This window comes from Triturus cristatus, chromosome 4_1, assembly GCF_964204655.1.
Source record: "Triturus cristatus chromosome 4_1, aTriCri1.1, whole genome shotgun sequence".
In the NCBI taxonomy this organism is placed as follows: Eukaryota; Metazoa; Chordata; class Amphibia; order Caudata; family Salamandridae; genus Triturus; species Triturus cristatus.
Genome location: NC_140585.1, coordinates 750,943,869 through 750,965,023, shown reverse-complemented (window position 1 = coordinate 750,965,023; position 21,155 = coordinate 750,943,869). Strand labels below are relative to the sequence as shown.

At 43.1% G+C, this 21,155-nt stretch overlaps 1 protein-coding gene across 33 annotated transcripts in view; it reads left to right on the top strand.

Moving 5' to 3' along the window:
- MYBPC1 (myosin binding protein C1) overlaps positions 1–21,155 on the top strand; it is a 330,430-nt gene that overhangs the window by 144,068 nt on the left and 165,207 nt on the right. For all 33 annotated transcript variants that reach the window (XM_085653283.1, XM_085653281.1, XM_085653300.1 and 30 more), the window contains 2 exons: positions 9,450–9,574; positions 15,360–15,465. In XM_085653283.1, the coding sequence (XP_085509409.1) occupies positions 9,450–9,574; positions 15,360–15,465 (231 nt within the window). The remainder of the gene's footprint in view (positions 1–9,449; positions 9,575–15,359; positions 15,466–21,155) is intronic.

Below are 21,155 nucleotides of genomic sequence, written 5' to 3'. Positions count from 1 at the left end.
TAAACCTTTTCCAGTTTATGGATGGGTTATTCTATCAGAAATTGACTTTTATTATAAAGATTCATATTGGGAATTATTGATGCTACCGTGTATTTATTGGGAATAAGGACATCTTGGTGTGTTTTTATTGGTTTAGGTAAGCTATAGCAGAGTGCACAGAGGAGGGAGAGGCATGCCTCCTGGCTTCGGATTGTGCAAGCGGATGGAGAGACCCTGCTGACTCCTGACCGCTTTTATTTGGCATACTCTGTTCCTGACCTGGTCTCTATATGGACGCGGCTTAGAGAAAACGCTCGGATTTCATGCTGTTTCCTTGGGCAGAAAGTTACAGTTTCAGTGATGCCATGATGCCTGCGCTTGAAGCGCGTTGCTAAGTAACCAGAGCTCACGCTGAGACGCGATCTCCGTCATTTAACTTTGTCGTAGTGATGAGTCAAAGGGCTCTTTCTCTCTGAGTCCTTTCACTATTTTTACAACATTTCCATGCGCAAGGCGCATTGTCTAGCAACCAGCCTTTGCCCACAGACGGCTGTTGTACAACGATTGTTTTTGCTGCAACAAGGGTTCCTTTTTTCTAATATTTAGAATTGAGCTAAATATGCACAATACCAGAGTTTGCTTATACCAGAGTTCCATCTAGTGGCAAGATTGGTTTAAAGAAACAAAGTTGCTTTCAGCTAAAAAGCTCATCAGCAAATTGTTTTGTTTCCCTTACAGCCAAAGGATGGAAAGGTCATATTCTCAGAAGGAGCCTACGAGTGAGTTGGGGAGTTCCTTAAGAAATTTGTGGAGGAGGAACTTAAGTCCTCAATTAAAGAGGCAGTAGGCACCACATTAACAAAGAGAAAGGAGGATGTCCCCTCAGAGGAATATTATTTTTCTTTCTCTGAGGCGGACTCCCCTTCTATATCTGTACCCCGAAAGAGGGTAAAGGTTTCTCAAAAAAATGAAACACTTGGAGAAGGCGCAAGACCTCGCCTGCAGCATTGGTAGCCTAAGCGCTACAATAGAGTGTGGTGCTCTCAGCAGCACAAAAGGAAAAGGCCACCTTTACGGGGCAGAAGGAAAGGTTGACCATAGCGGAATTAAAAGAGAGAGTGACCTTCATGGCACAACAGAAACACGGGAAAATGTTTATTCTCCTGAGGGGAATATGTACAACGAGGATATGGCTTTGAATGAATATATATTTGATCAACAGGAAAGCTATGACACTTTGGGTTTGGATGATGATATTGACCAAGCCTCCAGGTGAGATGTTTAATCCAACAGTGATTAAACACCCACGAAGTGGGGAGTTGTGGCCAATGGACCACGTTTCAAAATATTTAACGTTTTGGGTAAGGAAATCCTTAGAAAAGGAAACCCGCAACCTACTCCGGGCAGAGTGCCCAAGACTCTCGACAGAAAAAAAGGCTTGAAGTTCTTCTAACCCGGACCCAGATATTATTACATTTTTGTTCAAATCTGGAAAGGACCTGAGAAAAGGGTTTGAAAAATGCCTTAAACAAAGTCAAGAAAAATTGCTTGATGTTTTGGGACCCCTCACCCGCCTTTTGGATATGGCCGTCTAAGCCAAATGTAAAGATGGCAGAGTCAGTTTGGAACTCTTGAGAGGCTGGGCACATCGTGCCATCTATTTACTAGCCAATACTAACTTGAATCTTATCACTGAGAGACACAAAGCAGTGCTTTTGAGAATGAACCCAAAGTTGGCAAAATTGTCAACAAAAGAGGACGTAAAGGCCCTTTTGTTTGGTGAAAGTTTTGTCAAATCATTAGGCAAATATGTTTCAACTTTCACTGCCTTTAGTAAGGCCCAAACTAATATACACAGAGAGCTATTTTTGGACGGGCTGGCAGGGAGAACCGGCTGCCAGCCGAGCCTCAGTTAGGTCCCAATATTACAACCAAGCTACCGGAATCTATGGTACCTATGGAAGAGGCTATGGAAGGGGCTACGGCGCCAGGCCAAATTTCTATCCCCAGTGAGGAAGAGCCTCAAGGCCTCGTGGACCTCAGGTTCCCAAGGTGAATTGTCTTTGTTCTTCCTTATTAAAGGTCAGTGGAAGGTTAACATTTTTTTTACACAATTGGAAGAAATTAACTAGGGATCCTTGGGTTTTGCAAACAGTCACTGGTTTCAAGATAGACTTTTTTAGAAGAGTCAGTACAAGTGAGACAACCAAAGGAATTAAATATAGACACATAAAAGATGCTCTTAATAGACCTAGAAGTAGCACAATTAATGGAGATAGGGGCTTTGGTTCGTGTTCAGCACTTGGAAAAAACAGGACGTCTAGTGAGTATTTGTTTTCTTGTTAAAGAAAAAGGACAAAAGTTGGCATCTAGTAATAAATTGAAGGGACTTCAATTTTTATCTGGTTTACAGGCATTTCAAGATGGTGGGATTCATCACTTAAGGGACATTTTACAATCAAAAGATTGGTTAGTGAAACTAGGTCTCAAGGACGCATATTTCACAATGCCCATGGACATAGATAGAAATATCTCCGCTTCATCTAGAGAGGTGTCCTGTACCAGTTCCTATGCCTCCCATTTAGTCTGTCATCGGCTCCTTGGTGTTTGACCATGGTGCTACGTCCAGTGGTAATCTTCCTGAGGGAAAGAAGCGTCCGGTTAATAATCTATTTGAACAATATTTTGCTCATGTCCCAAAACAGAGTGGAGCTTTTAGAGCACTTGCGCCTGAATGTAGTAACATTGGAGAGACTTGAGGGCATATTTACAAGCCCATATCGCCAACACAACGTAATTTTATCTGACGCTGTGGTGGCAATAGGGGCTACGCCTTATTTCGCTTTAGTTTCTATGTGTGTTGCATTGTGCAGCACACATAGAAAGAGCAAAAGGCCATTGATTGTTTATGTGGAGGAAGGTGACCCTTCCTGCACATAAACCATCAATAAAAAAATGACGTTTTGCAACTTCTATGTGTGATGCATCAAGCAGCACACATATAAGTTTCAAAATGCCATTTCAGATTGTTTATGTGTGAGAAGAGACACCTTCCTGCACATAAACAATCTTCCCCTACAATGCAGCAAGGGTATCTACGTTGACGATAGGAAGCTAAAATTAGCGCCAGCGCAGGGGGAAATGCAGGGCTGCACCATGTCCTTGTGAATATGGTGCAGCCCTGTGTTTTGGGGGTGGTGAAGCATGGCGTTAAGCCAAGGTGGCTAATGCCGTGCTCCTCCTCTTCCTCGTAAATATGCCCCTTGGTTTCATAGTCAATGCAGAAAAGTCTGTCATGGTTCCGTCACAGAATTTGGAATTTCTAGGATTCCAGGTAGATACCCTTTTGTCACAATCTATTTTACCACAAAAGCAAGTACAAAAGATAAAGAGAGAGATGCAATTGCTTTTGTCAAAGGAAGTAATCCTTTTGAAAAATCTGGAAAGATTGTTGGGACTTTTGTCTTCTTGGATTCAAGCAATTTCTCCAGGCCCTTTGCAGTACAGTACCCTATAGTGGTTAAAAGCATCGGGTTAAGAAAAGGTCTATGGTATGGGGACACTCTTTCTCTTTCCTTAGAAGCTCATGAGGATCTGTAGTGGTGATTAAGAAATGTCGAGGCATGGACCGGCAAGACGATCCTTGGAAATGTGCCATATCAAACTCTTTAGTCAGATGCCAGCAATCAAGGCTGGGGACCACTACTGAACAGTTCAGAAACAGGCGGGAGGTGGTCGAAGGAGGAAATATTACTCCATATAAATTGTTTAGCGATGTTAGCAGCACTGAATGCCTTAAAGATTTTCAAGAAATTGTTAATGAACACTGTTACTTTACTGCGGTTAGACAACTTCACAGCTGTAACTTATATAAACTGTCTGGGTGGCCCGAGGCCAAGAGTTTTGTCTGACGTAGCAAGACAAATTTGGTATTTCTGTTGTAACAATAACATTGTGTTAAGAGCAGAATTTGTCCCAGGCATGCAGAATGTGAGAGCAGATTGGGATTCCCCATACCTCAAAGATTGCAGCAGTTGGAAATTAGATCCAGTAGTATTCCATCATATTCATAGCATTTGGGGTCTCATTCAGGTGGATTTGTCTGCGAGCAGACTAACCTTTCAGGTTCCCAATTACTACAGTTGGAGACCAGATCTAGGACCATTAGCAGTGGATGCCTTTCTGCAAGACTGGGGAACAATCGGAGGTTATGCCTTTCTGCCTTTCTCCATGATTCAGAAAGTTTTAATGAAAGTGAGAATGGAAGTTTGCAGTGTGATTCTAGTAACTCCCTTTTGGAGATCTCAGGTATGGTTCCCTTGGGTGATGGAGCTAGCAGTAGCTATTTGACGGCTGATCCCAGTATCTTTAGGTCCTCTGAAGGATCCAGAAGGAAAAGAGCACCCTTTAGTTTTAGAAGGGAAAGGGAACCTTCTTGTGTGGAAGATTTCAGGAGTTCAGGCAGATATTCAAGCCTTTTGGGAGAGGCTAGAGACCTGTTTAATGAATTGTGGGCCCCAGGAACTGGGAAAAGATACAGGGGTGTTTGGAAGAAGTGGTGTGCTTCGTGTATGGAACGGGGTTTCAATCCTGTGGAAGCTCCTATCCCAGTGGTAGCCAAATATTTGCGTCCCAATTCAATTCAGGTCTGTCCTGTAGAACAATTAATTGTTATAGATCAGATATCTCTGCTGGTCATGCTTTAATTAATAATATTGGAATTCGCAGTGATCCGCTAATAAGAAGAGTAATGAAGGGTGTGAAAATCAAGAGACCTCCTAAAACTCGTTATGAATCGCTTTGGGACGTAAATTTAATTTACAAATTATTTACTAATTGGCCATGCAAAAAGTATCTTACTTTAAAGCAGATTTATATGAAATTAACAACTCTTCTTTGTCTGATCTCTTTCAGGAGAGTCTCTGATGTTAAGGCTCTTGAAATTTCAAATAGGTTTTACTCTGTAGAGGGGGTTCATTTTGATATTTGGAAGAGAACAAAAAGAATACCTCAATCAATTTTCTATCCATTGTTCAATGATTGTGAAAAACTTTGTGTGGTGAGTTGTATAAAGGTTTATGAGAACAAGATGTTAGACCACATGGGGAAGATCAATTGTTAGTGTCTTATGTTAAACCTTATAAAGCAGTGTCTACAGCAACTTTAGCCAGGTTGGTACATTCTGTCATGCAGTGGATCTTTCAAGATTTGGTGCACATTCCTCCAGAGGGGCAATGGCTAGTAAGGTGTTCTGGTCTTGTGGTTCCTTGCCGGAAATGTTTAAAGCAGCAGATTGGTCAAATGCTAATTATTTTGCTAAGTATTGTTTAAGATCAGTGGAACATGTATGTGGTGCGGCACTTAACAGCTTTAAACATGCATAATGGTAGCCTCTGGTCTTGTAATGAAATGGCGATTCTCCAGTTAACATGCAAAGAGAATCCTGATTTCAATAAAGACAACGGACACTAACATTATCTCACTCTAACTAAAAAAATATATATAATACTTTTAAAAGGAAGAAACAAGGTATTAAAGTTATTGTGTTAAGTTTTAATTATTGGCATGGTCAGAGTTATAAGGATAGAATGATTTGTATAGGTAATTTGTAGGTATATTTTTTCCAGAGACAGTTTGCGAGCTTATCCTAATGAAGACGGATTATTATTTGTTTATTGAAGATATGGAGCTTCTTGGCTATCTCCAGAGGATGTCAAGTTATTTTCATTTCGTCACAGCCTAAAAGAGGATGGAGACTGTGTGCACTGAATGCTTATATGTTTTGAACATTCTATGGTTTATGATGTGGTAATGTTCTTTAAAGGGCTGCATGTTGAGGGGGCAGCAATAAAGGTTATTGTATAATGTTAGCCCCCATTGTCTTTAATGAAATCAATATTCTCTTTGCCTGTTAAATTGAGAATCGCCATTTCCAGCACATACTCACTATGTTCACCATAGTTTGCTGATTCCCTTTCTCCTCCACCTGACAACTGTGAGTGTTATGATACAGTGAGCAACAAGGGAGTTAGGGGTTGTTTTCCAGTATGAAGCCTGTATGGACCAAGCCACCAGATAAAAGCATCTGCACATCCTTTCCTCAATCTCTGGAGGGCTACCTTCATCTGAGCAAGGTTGTGGACTGAGGCTGTCTAAAATGTCAGATTCAGCGCAAATTATACACAATACAAAACTGAAAAACAACTCATGAAGTTCTATAAAACTGCTCTGGTTTCCCAAGGTCATCCTTCAATGTTAGTTTCCGACAGAGTCTGAAGGTAAATAGCATTGAGGACAATGGGCAGGGATAACAAAAGTGTTTCAATCAATTGAGGGTTCGAGTGAGAGATATCCAACCAGTTGCTGTACTGTGAAATTCTCTGAAGTCTTTCTGGGGCTTATTGATGTTACTGGTACTCAGTGGTAAAATATAGACCAAGAGGCAGAGGAACAGATCTGCACAATTGATGAATAGTAATGTCCTGTGGAGGAGTAATTAACAAACTTGAAAATGGAGTGGAACGAGAATGTGCATCAAGACTCAGGAAAGGGATCAGAAATGGTGCCTGGTGTAATTCCCATTCTCAGACAATGATAATTCACTGACTCTGAAATAGGCTAATGGCTCAAACACTCAGAAACAATGGGTCACTCGCAGGCTCAGAAATGGGAGGGAAGCTCACAGGCTCAGGAAATAGGGTAGCTCCCAAACCGAGAAGTAGCCTACTTTCAGGTTCAGAAATGGGCATATGCCAATGCTGAGGGACAAGGGCATATCATGATGAGGGCAAGCATATGTTGTTTTGCATATGAAGTGCTTGAATTTCAAACAAACATTTAACTCCAAATTTCTCCAAATTAATGCATGAACTTTAGAAAGCAGAAGTCTGAAACAAATGTTTGAACTTTAGACACCTTGCACAGAAAAAAAAGCGCTCTGCACATCAGGATAGAGTCCCAGTAGTTTAAATATTTAGATATAGAAACAAAGTAACAGGGGGAGCATTTTAGGAATGCCTTGTGGCCAGCTCAATCTAATTTGTAATGAGAGTGTAGGAACAGATTACTCGGTCGCAAATGCAATGTGGTATTATGCCCCCCGAATAGAGTGATATAGTTTTTCAACGAGGAAATTCAACAGGATATATTGATGAGGAATCCACCAGATCTAGGTAATACTCCTCCACTCCACCTTCCAACATCCCTGTTGTCCCTGGCCCTTCTTTGTCACTCCTTCACTGCCCACAGTGGGTTAAGAGAAAAGTGGTTGAATGTGTAGGTGTGCTTTACTGCCAAACCTGGTTAGAGAGGGACTATTCATTCTGACTACCCTGTTTCTTCTTGTCTTTCTTAACTTCCCTTACCCACTGGTGTTGCAGTGTGGTGATGTGCTTCTGTCTGCAGAAACCATACGCAGGCACGTAGATGAGGGGCAGATGGTGGCATTGGTCCTGTTGGACCTACGTGCGGCATTTGACACTGTCAGCCATCCAATACTCCTACAGCGCCTCAAGGAAGGAGGGCTGGATAATCTGGCCTTGAAGTGGCTAAGATCTTTTTTACAGGACAGAAGCTTCCAAGTTTCCCAACGACCGTACTACTCCAAGAGCATTAGGCTGGCTCAAGGGGTTTCCCAGGGCTCCATACTCAGCTCTAATCTTTTTAATCTTTATATGGCCCCTCTGGCAGACAGCATTATGAAATACGGCATTAGTGTTGTGTCATATGCAGATGACACGCAACTAGTAGTGTCTCTATCTCAATCCCACATAGAGGCAGCCACTAATTTTGCCTCCTGTCTGCAGGAGCTGGTAGTCTGGATGTCAGATAACTGTCTAAAATTGAATGGCAGTAAGACGGAAGTCCTGATTGTAGGGAAGGCTCCCTCAATATGGTCATCGAGGTGGTGGCCGCAGACTCTGGGCCCTACTCCCACCCCCAGAAACCAGGTTAAGAACTTGGGGATGTGGCTAGATTCTAAGCTTTCATTTGATCACCACACTAGGACGGTGGCCGGAAAATGTTTCGGATTAATGAAGGCCTTCGGAAGATCCTGGATGTGCGCCCCGTAGCCGGCAGGAAAACTCAAGTCCATGCGCTGGTGACTTCCCACCTGGACTATGGGAACACTCTATATCTAGGAGCCAGTGGTAAGAGTGTTCAGAGATTACAATGCATCCAGAACCCGGTGGCCCGCCTTTTTTTATGCTCCCCAGGAGAGCCTCTTCCAGGTATGCCATGGCTGCCCTGCACTGGCTCCTGGTGAGGGAAAGAATCCTCTTTAAGGCCCTGTGTGTCGGTCAGCGTATCCTGCAGGGAAAGGGACCTAGCTACTTACATAGTCTAATGTCACCTTACACTCCTACTAGGGCCCTGCGGTCCCTGGGGACGGGGCAGGTTAAAATCCCAGTAATCAAAAGAGTAAGAATGGATGGTAGGTCTTTTCGCTATCTAGCCGCTAAGTACTGGAACACCCTTCCCCAGGCGCTCCAGACGGAACAATCAGAAGACTCCTTCCAGAAAAAACTAAAAACATGGTTCTTCCAGATATAGATCCAGCACCACACTTAGATTTGCTGCTACAGAACGGTCCGAGTAGCCCGCAGCGCGGGGACACACTAGCGATGTGTAACCAGGCGCTTTACAAGCTCAAAAAAATTAAATGTAATAAAGGGGTGTATGTCAGATTACTGCTGTCAGATGCACCTTCTGACCTCAATATTGCGTTCTAAATATCATTATGAAGATATCATGGAAATGGGTGTAGATTTTTTATAATTAGCTCCAGTAGGATAATATTTTTGTAAACTATATTTCGTACATGATATTTGTGGCAGACAATATTTTGTCAAAGATATTCTGGTACAATGCCAAAGAGAGTTCCTAAAGTAAGGCCGACTGTGTATTGCTGGTGATGACATGTCAGTGGACTAGTGCACAGACAGCCCAACAACCGGCCAAAGGCACCAAAATGTATCTGAGCACACCTTGTCTAGAGACCTTCCGTTGAGCCGTAGGATCCTCACAACAGCACTCCATGACACACTCACCAGTGACACAGCAAATGTGAGTTAGAATGAAGGGTTGTCCACTGACTTCTGTTATTTCCTGAGTGCCTACCATGACCTGTGCCACAGGCCCAATGAAACTCAACGAGTTGGCAGTAGGAAGACTGACATAGGAAATGGGAGAGAGGCAACCCAATGCACCAACGTGTCCCTAAATGGCCAAAGAGCAAATAACATGTGCTTGTCACATAGGCACACTCTTCCACTTAAATGTAGAGTCAGACTATTAGTGTAGCTGACTAAAATTATTTAATATGCAGTTAATAGATACGGCGCAATCAGTATTACTACAATGACTTAAGAATCATGTTAAAATTATTAAAATAAACGATCTCATTGCGTGTAGAACCAAACTCTTCAGTATTGTACTAACTCTAAAATCTTCTCTTTTGATGTGAACAGGTATATCTTTGAACACAAAGGAAACGAAAGAATCTTATTCATCAATAACTGCAGTTTGGCAGATGATGCTGCATACCAGGTGAAGGCGGGTGATGAACAATGCTCCACAGAGCTTTTTGTGAGAGGTATGCTACCATCCCTGCTGTCAAAGCAGAACAATTCAAAACTAACACCCTGTCTTCCAAGACAACACCTGTTATTGATGCATGTCATGGTGATGAGGATGTCAGCCCACATTCCCCTTAGGACTCTAGCACACCTATTGAACAATCTGCAAGACCCTCATCGGCCTTTAGCGTTATCATCCAGTGATGATGGGTCTTGCCAGACCTAGCACTGCATCCTGAATCAGATGTGGCACCACAATAATGCTGCTGAGCAATGTGAGCCATATCTTTGGTATGCTCAGGAGTTATAACGTTCTATTTAAAAAAAATATTTGGCATTTCAGTGAGGAGGTGGCACATAGATCTGAAGATTAAGGAAAAGTTTCTGGGAGGATGTCACTTATTTATGTATTTAATTTTGGCTCTTTAAATAGCTATGACATGCCACCTTATGGCCATGTCAAGGTGCTTGAGTACATGGTTCTTATATAATGGTTAAGCTTTCCTGTTTTCAGTTTCTATTTTTGGTAAATTCTGGTGGGGTTTTTTCAGTGCTTTCAAGTGATTTCAATACCTTAAAATAACAGTGGTTATCAGTGGTTACACAATTTTGCGTCATTAAAAACAACAGAAACAGTGTTTTTCTAGTGTTTATGGAACGTTTTCCTTTTATTATTGCTTGCTTTTTACACTGATAATGTGTGGTATATAGACAGTGTACGTACAGTGTATATGAGGGCCAAATACATTTTTGCAAATCAAACCTATTGTTGTACATAAAACAATAGTTCTTCATGAGTATTTGATTATGTGCACACGCTTTTTAATTCCCATGTAAACTTTTTCTGTGAAAAGGTCCTCTCAACATTGGCACTAGAGACGGGCAACGCCAAAACAACCAGTACACAATTTACTAACTCTGGCCACTGACATAGCTTTCAATGCCAATACTGGTGCATTTGAAGATTGCGATTCTCTGGGCAGGTTCTGCAACATTTGCGTTGAACTGGGCGCTTATACCCTCAGAGTTATTGAAGAGGTCAAAAATGAAGCAGCACTTTTGAAACTACAGAGAAAATTCTATGCATCATTGCAAGCCATTTCTCATACATTGTAAAACAAAAGTTCCTGAATTACTCTTCAACATTGCTTTGTTTACCAAGTGGCAAGCCGTCTAACATGGAACATGTTGCAGTGCCAAAGTCACTAAAGGTGTCGCCCAGCCTACTCTCAAGGAGATGTTTCACATCTAAATCAATTATGCTGAACACTTGGCAGACAAGGGTGTTTTCAGACTCGTTTTTGTATTATGTCTACTACAACAGTTATGTTTTCCTGCAAAAATCTAAGAATGCAGTAGAGAGTACTTATTTTCACATCACTATCATTATGCGACCAAAGAACCTAACATTGCTTGCCTTTGGCATCCTCACTCAGCAAAAATTCTGTAAACGGTTGCCACATGGATAATATAGCATTCACAGCCCCTTGGGCTGAAAACCATCAGCGAAGTGACACAGTTGGGATGGCTCTTTCTTTGATGCCATTGAAAGCACAAAATGAGAAATATTTGTGTTTTATTTCCCGCGCATAACAAAACGGTGCACCAGAATGGACTAAAAAGTCAATAGCATTCTTCATTAACTCTGAAGATTGTAAAGATCCTTTCAGCATACCATCTAAAAAGCACTTCAGTTCAGGTATCGATTTTGACAGGTCATCACACAACATTTTCATATACGTAGCTGAATCCCAGCAAATACAAACAATATAACTCCAATCTTTGTTGAACTTGGAAAGAACCTTTTAGCAGCAGCATTCCAAGTGACACTGCATTACATGTTCCATCCTGTCATGTTTTTACCACTATCCTAGATGCTTGGTGATAGCACTCTTTTCACATGTCACTAAACCTTGCATTGAATGTTTAAAGCCTGAGGTGTTGGCAATTCACCTACCATCAATACTGACTCATTTGAAACTGGGGGCATATATATCAAGGGGGTTTACCCATTATCTGTGGGTAAATGAGATGGCACATTTTGGGAAAGACTCTTCTGAAACCAGCCATTTTACCTATCAATGAAAGAATCAAATGCAGGCAAAATATCAAACATGATTCTGATATTTCCTGATTCTCTACAGTTTATAAAATAATTAAAAAAGAAGTAAAACAAGCTTCTAAACGCTGTATCTTTAGACCAAAGACCACAAAACTGAAAAAAGCAAAAGGAAAAAGAAACAGTATTTTAGTGACATCCTAAACAACAAAACTCAAGCAGAATAATGATTGCCCAGTCTTTCTTGCTGCTAGCTTGTATAACAAAGTTACATTGTATTGGCCCCTTCAGGAAGAAATAAAATGACTCTGACTCTTCTTTTCCTTTCTTTGAATGGCATTTAGTTTGTAGTTATTCAGGTGTTTTTTCAGTGTTTATATGTTACATTGTATTGGCCCCTTCAGGAAGAAATAAAATGACTCTGACTCTCCTTTTCCTTTCTTTGAATGGCATTTAGTTTGTAGTTATGCAGGTGTTTTTTCAGTGTTTATATGTTTACACAGGTAAGGGCTATTTCCCTTTCAGTGGGGTTTTATCAGTTATTATAGGTTTAAACCCAAAACCGGACAGCCTAATAATGGTCTTTGTGTTAGTAAGACAACCTGGTTAATATACATCTCATCTTTAGAAGGGCTTCCACAGTGTGTTCAAAGGTTAGAGTTGTGACGTAGATATTTATTGGGGGCCGCGAGGTGCTAACATTTCTTTCACAGGAGGGAGGCAGCCAAAGTCCAGTTCCCCCTTCTTTGATCAAAGCACTGCTTGCCTTAGTTATAGGGGTACGCTTTATTGCAGTCCTGGTTTCAGCTAAGACACAGAGGTAGCTTCCATAATTCTCCTCTTAATTATGCGTGGAAATTAGTTTGAGACGATGTTGTGACTGAAGTGTATGGGTGTCAAGGTGTGGAAGGGATAGTTTTCTCAGCTTCCTCAATGAAGAAGTCGAGGTGCTCCCCTCACGAGGTAATGACTGGGGTCAGGTGCTCTGCCAATCCCTCTTAGTCAACAGCCTATCTGTACATTTTTTTTCAGGACATTTTTGATGATTATGTGGGTACGGTCTGTTCTCATATAGGGATTTATAGCATTCCTTAGCATTAGTGCATGCTTTTTGAGGAGACTTTGTAATGCTTTTGCCAAATTAATTGTGGTTGCTGTACTGTCTGAGCATTCCCTGTTTGGAAAGCCCCATTTGGCAAACACTTTGGGACAGTTTCTACTGGTGCTCAGGGCCTAGGCTCTAAAATGCCGATGCTCCTATCGGTCATACACGGTGCCGAAGGCTTTGCATTCGATTACTGTTCCATGAGAAGTCAGTGAAGACGGTTGGAGTGGACCTTTTCAAGGTCAGACCCAGCGAGATGCCGTAATTTACGCTTTTGTTTTTTAGGATGGGGCTGATAGATTACATTTTATTAGTCCAAAAAGTACCTTAGCAGCGCATGTGGCATTGGCCCGGAGATCATATACTACTGTGCACTATACATATGTGTGGGCAGATTCTTCCTTTCATCTGAGTCAGTTTGGGGTGAATGCGGAATCCATTGCATACAATTTATGACATACATGAAAATTATAATGACCTTCAGACATTTATTCCTGGCTCTGGCTAAGTTGTACTTTCCCTCCTTATGGCAGTGGCTCTCAGACTACTTGGGTCTTTCTGGTGTGTCACTATACGGCATAGGTCCATGACGTCTTTTCTCTTGAGATTAGCAGGACGGTTTAAGAAAAGGTGGGAGGTGCATACAGTGTAACACGTTTCCAAAAAAGGTTGGGAAAAGCTATCCCTCCACACAAACAGGATATCCATAACTGAGAGGCTAAAACTGATACTTTTCTGAGTATTACACTAGAGCTAACACCTTAGAAGCTTCATACATTTGACCCAAAGTGATCGCCTGATTGGCCTACATGTGGGACCTCCATGGATGGTTACACTTCTGTGCAATGGTTCTGGCAACGGTGGACCTGAAGTGGTAGCGAGAGGAGAGGGCTGGGCAAATAGGATTTGAAGAGGAAGATACGAGGATACAACTTTGTCCTTTGCATTCCACTCTATTATCATCCTCTGGTAGTGACCTAATTTGACAGCTTTTTGATTTGAGGCACATTGCAGCAGCATAAGGAAATGACACCAAAATTGTTTTGCATTTTTGTGTCAGTAGTGGGTATTTCTAGGGTGTTGTGCCACACAAATGGTACGGACTTTGTTTCAGGCATCAAGATGTGTTCGATGTTTGAACCTTTTATACACAGGAGGTGTTCCTTGACCTAAAAATAATCGCTCTGGATGTTCAACTGCCTGACCAATTCCTTCTCTGAGTGTTCCCTGAGTACATCTAGAATTGAAGCTGGTTTTGTTCTGTAATGTGTGCTAGTGATCACATGAAGATGTTGAACAGGAAGTTTCCTCTGGCACGTCTTATTGTACCTTATGCTTGGGCTATTGACAAACCCACGCCCCTTAGTTGGCTGTATTCTGGGGGGGAGGGGGGACATTACATGGATTATATGGATGTTCTCAAATTTTCATTAGCACTTCCAGACTTTTACTGAGGATTTTGTCAGCTATTGTGGAGTAAGCTGCCCAAATGAAGCAATGCTACTCAGTTGTTTTCCTCTTGAGACCCTAGTTCCAGCGCCAATTCCTTCAACTCCGTAAATGAAGACAACTAAAACAAACCTAATCACAACTACCAGTATCACCGACAAAAGGGGTGGAAATAGTGGGTGAAATATCAGTGCCAAGGCAAAATAAATGAAACACTGGTGATTAAAGGCCAGATCCACAGGAAGGCACCAATGGATAGGAAACACTGAGCCCAAGTGCACTATCAGATAAAGACTGACACATAAACACAAAGAAATGTAATGAATCTACGATTAATCAACCCAAAGAAGCAATATGGTCATTTGAGAGCACATTGTTAGTGTTCGTAAAGGACCCAAAACTAAAGAGTCTTCAATCATGACCAGTCCCTACAAAAGTCCAACACATTGCTTACCCCAAGCGATAACTATTTCATATTTGACAACAACACATTTGAATAATCAACCAAAATTGGAGTGCCCTTTATATTTCACCCAAAATTAAGTACCTTTCATAAACCACCCAACAGGGAATACTTTTGTATTTCCTGCCCAAAGGTTCACACCTTTTATAAATCACCCAAATGAAAATAATTTTAACTTACCAACCAAAACACAATGCCCTTTATATTCCACTCAGAAGTGAATACCTGTTAAGAACCGTGCAAATGGGAATGCTTTTAATCTCCCACTCAAAGTTTCATAGATATTTTAACCCACCCAAATGAGAACCTCTTTAATATTTCAACCAAAGGGGGAATATCTTGTATAACCAAAACAACTGGGCATGATTTTATACCTTTTTCAAGCCTCAGAAATCAAAATTGCAATACCTTGTAGATCGTGCTGCGAGTTTAGAATTTGTTCACAGCGTGCTAAATTCTAGATAGCACATTTGCCATTTTAAATAGATTTTGTAGGCTAGCGCTTTGTTGTTTTCATTGTTTGCTGAGGTGTGCAGGCCAGAGCCTAAAACTAGAAGCGGAAACTAAAGGTCCTGGACTTCGAGTGGCTTATACCCTCCTGTGACCAAAGCAAACACCTTTACAAATGGAACCCTTCGTTCACATTTGTACTCTACTGTGACTAGACTGAGCATTCAAGTAAGGTGTCTGTACTGTAGCTTTCAATTGATGTATCTTTGATTGTAGAGCCCCCGGTCCTGGTGACGAAAGAACTGGAGAACGTCAGCTCCTACTGTGGCGACAGGGTGGAGATGGAGTGTGAAGTGTCAGAAGAAGAAGCCAATGTGAAGTGGTAAGCAATTACTAATAGAGCTTTGCCACTGCTGGATAATATCCTTAGGCCAAAGATGCTCCCACATGTGCCAGTCGTTTCACTTGACAGCACACAAAAACCTTGGTTCATGGATAGAAATACAGGCATTGATGAATACAGTTAATTCTGTATATATAATAGACACACAGACACACAAGATTCATACACACATTCACATAGATCACATATATGTGCACACATACAGATATACCACCATACCTGCAGACATCCATACATACAGAGGCAACACACATAGAGACACCAACTCACTGACATGCAAAACTCTTCTTCTGAGAAGTGTCTCCTTTATTAATAGACTCAGTGAACCCACAGCATTTTCCTTTATTTCTCGCTACACCGTTCCTACCGTGGTGAAGTTGTGATGTATGTCTTCTGCAAGTTCTTTTCTCTGGGTCTCAGATATTCAGGGGCCTACTTATGAAAATGTCACACCATGCAGCACAGCAAGTCACCTTGCCGTGCTGCGCTGCACTGCCTGACATGGAAAGGGCATTAATGTGCCATATTCCTGCCTATTCGTCTGTGCTACCACCCTTTTGGCAGCATAGCGCCAGTGCAGGCAACCTTGCACCAGAATGCAGCACCCATCGAAAGAGGAACTAATGAGGAGAAATAAAGATATTTCTCCTCGTTACGCCTCTCTTGAGAAGGCGTATCTTTTTGGCCCATTCTCAGGTTTACCAGTTCTGGCAAATCTAGGGCTATGTCAAGAACCATAGGAGTTGCATCGGAACACCTTGGAATGCCTTCCCAGGGCAGAGTAAGCAGGGGCGGTTCCTTTATTAGGGTTTTGAGGCCCGACCTCAATCATCTTCTATTGTTATCTTTTTTCCATCTATAAATTTATTGTACATTTAAAATCTTTGAACCTGGTTCTGTGCGAGGGTCAGGCAGAATCAGGCATGTTGGAAAGACACAAGCGCTAGTGCACCTGTACCTGCCTTCTCAGGTTATACATGGCCTGCCTGGTATCAGCCCTGGGCCTCTCTGACTTGCAACATTGTAAGGCCACTGCCCTCAATGACGCAGTGCAGCCTCACTGATTGGAAACAGTCTGGGCGCTTTAAGTTTAAGCCCTGAGTTTTCCAAGCCTGTTTCTCAATCAGCGAGCATGCGCAGGACACTGCATCCCACCCATTTCCTAGCTCGTCACAAGGTAGGATGGGCTCATCAAGCCTTCATGGTCCCATTCGGCCCTGGAGTAGGAAAATGTTTGAGGAGAACACAAGACTGGCAAGCAGACTTTCCACGGTGAGATCTGTGGTAGGCATTCCTCATGTGAGGGTGGGGGCTGCTTGGAGCAAGGCAGTGTAAAGGAGAAGTGCAGAGTGCGGGAGAAAGTGAAAGTTTTACAGCTGTGAAGGGTTGAAGTACGGAGAGAGAAGGATGTGTTTGCGAAGAAGGGGGCTTGTATTGTATAGGATGAGAGAGAGAGGTCTGTATATGAAAGGAAAAGAGTTTAGAGGATGGAGGGGGTGAACAGACCTATGGAAGAGGGCACATGTTAAGATGATGTGTATAGCGAGAAACATCCAAGGGACGGCCAATAGGCCATCACAGTCAATGCCATCTCTGAAGACATGAGCATTTAGAGTGTTTTAATGGAATGGCATAAGTGTTAATCAGTGTAACCCTGGTACACCATATGAGTTTAACTCCTCTCTAGCATGTGTGAACTCCTGTTCCAGTGATCCCCAGATGCCATTTCAGGTGTTTCCCCGGGTGTCCCAGTGCCCTGTGATGCGCCCCTCTCATATTCTCAGAGGTGGTCTCCTAGCCTCTGAGGTATTCCCCGGGTGTCCCAAGGACCTATGATTCGTTCCCATGGTGTACCAGATGCATTCTAGGTCTTCCTCGGTGAGGTGTCTTGTTTGGCTTTACCGGGATGTCTCAGGTGCCCTGTAAGATGTTCTCCAGGTGCCATGTAAGAAATTCTCCTGGTGCCTTGTGAGGTTTTTCCTGGTTGTCCCTAAAGTGTTCCCAGCGAACCCCAGATGCTCTATGAGGTGTCATCCAAGTTTCCTGTGTGCTCACTCCAGTCCCCAAGTGTCTGAAGTTCTCCAGGTGCTCTGTGAGGTTTTCCCCAGGTGCCCTGTGAGGGTGTTCATGAGGTACCCCATGAGCTATTCCATAGCTGTCCTGGGTGCCCATTAGGTGTTCTTCAGGTGGCCCATATTTGCTGTGCATTGTTGCCCAATTGAACTGTGAGGCATTCTCCAAAAGTCTTGTGAGTTACCCCTGTGTATTGAAGGTGCCATGTGAAGTGTCTTCTAAGGGTGGGCGACAATTTCCGTTCCTCGTGGAAATTGCGAAATTTCGACATTTTCGCGTTCCGTGCGGAACACGAAAATTACGAAACTTCCGCGATCCGCGGCGGAACGGAAATATGCAGGGCAGGATTCATTCTGGCACGATGCTCCTGTCATTTTAAACCTCAACAGAAAGCACTTACAGATTTAAATAAAGCTGGTGCCCGAGTTGAAGGTCAAATTCAGTAACGCATTAATCAGCACAAAAGATTTGTGAGCACGGTGGAGGCTAGGCAGGTGTGCTTTCTCCCCATATCTACCGTCAACAATTTGCTGTAATCCTTGATGGAGGTCTGTGCATCCATGAGTTTCTCGAGCGCAATCCCCGTGACACCAGGAGGTTCTGTCTCCTCATCTGCTGCGCTGGTCGGTCTCTGACCCTCTATAAACAAGAGGCATGTGAACTGCATAGAAGCCCCGCCGTTTGGCCCCAGCCCACACACCATCAGTGTGCAACGTCTTCCCGCCCTTTCCCCACTATGATGGACAGCTCACTCGAGGGACCCCTGCGCCCATCGGCGCGGTGGCAAAGGTAACAGACACACATGGTCGCTGGAGACAACTCTTCTGGCCCTTTACGCAGCTGTAGTGTAGGAAAAGCACTATACATTTACCCACCGAGGTAGCACTTACTGATTAGCCAGTAGAAAATACTCCACTTGAGTAGAGGTATTGCACAAAACGGTGGCATCTTCTTGGATAAATATGCAGGGCAGTATTCCTTCTGGCACGATGCTCCTGTCACAAAAATTAAACCTCAACAGGAAGCACTTACAGATTTAAATAAAGCAGGTGCCCGAGTTGAAGGTCAAATTCAGTAACGCATTAATCAGCCCAAAATCTCCGTGAGCACGTGAAATTTCGCATGTTCGAAGAGATTTTTTGCTGTTTTGCAAAATTTTGCGAAAGGCAATTTCGCAAATTCTGCCCACTCTTAGTGTCTTCTGTATATCCCAGGTGCCATGTGAGGTGTTCTTTGTGTGCCCTATGAGGTATTCACCAGGTACCCTGGTTGTTGTACTCCAGGTGCGCTGTGAGGTTTTCCCCTGGTGTTTCCAGGTGTCCTCTGATGTCTTCCCTAGGTGCCGAGGCTGAGAGCTGTTCCCCCAGGGTGTCCTTTGAGGTGTTCACTGGGTGTCCTGTGAGGTGCTCCCTGACAGTGCATTAATGTGCTGAACAGGTGTCGTAGGTGTCGTAGGTGCTCTATGAGGTTTTCCCCAGGTGCCCTGGGAGTGTTTAACCAGATGTCCTGTTCCCTATGTGTCCTAGATGTATTGTTATATGTGTCCCAGGCATCCTGTGATGTCTTCCCTGGGTGCCTTGTGAAGTGTTCCCTTAGTGTCCAAGATGCATGCGAGTTATTCATCAGTTTCCTGCTTCCGTGCTTCTGAACGAGACCCTTCCCTTAGACCAGATACACATAGAGTGCAACAGCTGTATCAAAAGACCTCGCCCAGAATCAAGACACACCCAGATGCAGTGCATTTGGAAATGTTCAGTGAGAGGGCTATTGTTATATTTAGCGTGTTGTCCTTCGGTTAGTGGAAGTACTAGTTGGATCAAACAGTTTAGTCATGGGGGTTGAAAGGTTCCTCTCAGAAGTATATTTGCCCAAATGAAAAATGTCATTTTCTTAAAGCGGAAGTTCTTTGTCAGAATGCACCAAAAAATGCTCAATAGAAATACAGTCTTGTGTTTCAAACTATTATTTACATTTTGGAAAATGTAAGTCTGTGTGTAAAGTGTGTAAGAGGTTTTTTATATGCTATTAGTTTTAGGGCAGGCCAGTTCAAGTAGTCTAAACTTCTGATTTAATCTGAGTACTAGGGATGTCCCAAAGTCACCAAGTTGTCTTGGAAACAGTGCTTTGTGTCTCAGGACCAGTCCTCAGTTGGATGTTTTGCTTCAGGGCATTAGACACAGCCCTTAGTGGAATAGCACTTGTTACAACGCATGCGTTTTCTACGCATGCCATTAAAACGCAAGTCAATGCAACGACGCGTTGTTACATCACATGCCATTACAACGCAAGTCATTACAACGACTTGCTATAGGGGGGCGATGGGGTTTGGAATAGTATAATTTACTATTCCAACTCCAGTGTGTGCAACAGTAGGGAAGGTGTTGGATTGAAAATCCAACAAATGTAACACCTTCTGCCCCCTACAGCAAGTCATTGTAATGAATTGCGTTGTAATGGCATGCAATGTAATACGACTTGCGTTGTAATGGCATGCGATGTATTGCATGTGTTGTAAACGATGTTTCCCCCCTCAGAGTGTCTCAGACATCAAGACAGATTCTACGGGTGCCTCATTCTTCGTCATCAGGATGCCTCAGGCACAACTGTCATGGTGTCTTTGAAACAGTTCTTGATATCTCCTTCGGATGTCTCCATATAGAAAAAGACCTGCAGGCATCTCATGTCTTAGTCTGAGTCCTCAGGGCATCTCAGACACAAATACCACGGGCCCTCGGGTACAGTCTTTATGGTTGTCCCATTATGAGTCTTGGGGTATCTCAAACCCAGGCACCAGTGTGTTTTTGAAGCAGTTCTGGGTGGCTCAGGTACATTGTCTTCTGGATGTCTCACTCCAAAGCACAGTCCTCTGAAAGTCATATTTTGAGGCTCAAGACGAGTCATGATCAGCATTCGGTCTATCATCTTTTTGTGTTGCTATAGTCTTCCCAAGTTGGAAGGGTATTCGCAGACCAGGGGCAGCTCCTCCGTAATGGCAGAGGAGCGTCGCCCCACTCATCATAGTCAGTAACAGAAAAATAAAATGTTGATGAAACAATATCATTTCATTTTTCTGTGACTGGCTCTGAAATCTGTGCAGGGCTGGGCGGGGCCAGGCCATGACAGGTAGGTGGTGGGCACTTAGAAGTGCACATGTATGTTTGGCTGGTCGTCCTAGGCCGGCCAAATATAGATGCGCACTTTTATTTCTCCAACCCAGCTGTGTTCACAGTCAGGTTGGAGAAAAGCCACAGTCTACACAGCAGTCTACTGAGTAGCAGAGCAGGCCGCTCAGACCAATCCTGGTGCTCCTCTCCCAGCAGGAGAGCAGCACCAGGATTGGATGAGCAGCCTCTGCCTTCCCAGAGACTGCTGGGAGAGCTCTGAGGTGACCCTCGGAGGCTGCTGCGAACGGTACGTTTAAAAAATATTTTTCTCTTTCTCATCCCCCGGTCCCCCACCTTCCTGTTGTGGCAGCCGCCACTGGCAGTAAGACATTTTGAAATGGGGTTCACTGCTGTATAATAGAGAGATGGAAAGTTATATAAATATTTTGAAATCAGAAAAGAAAATATCTGCTGTTCATCTAAAATGCAAGT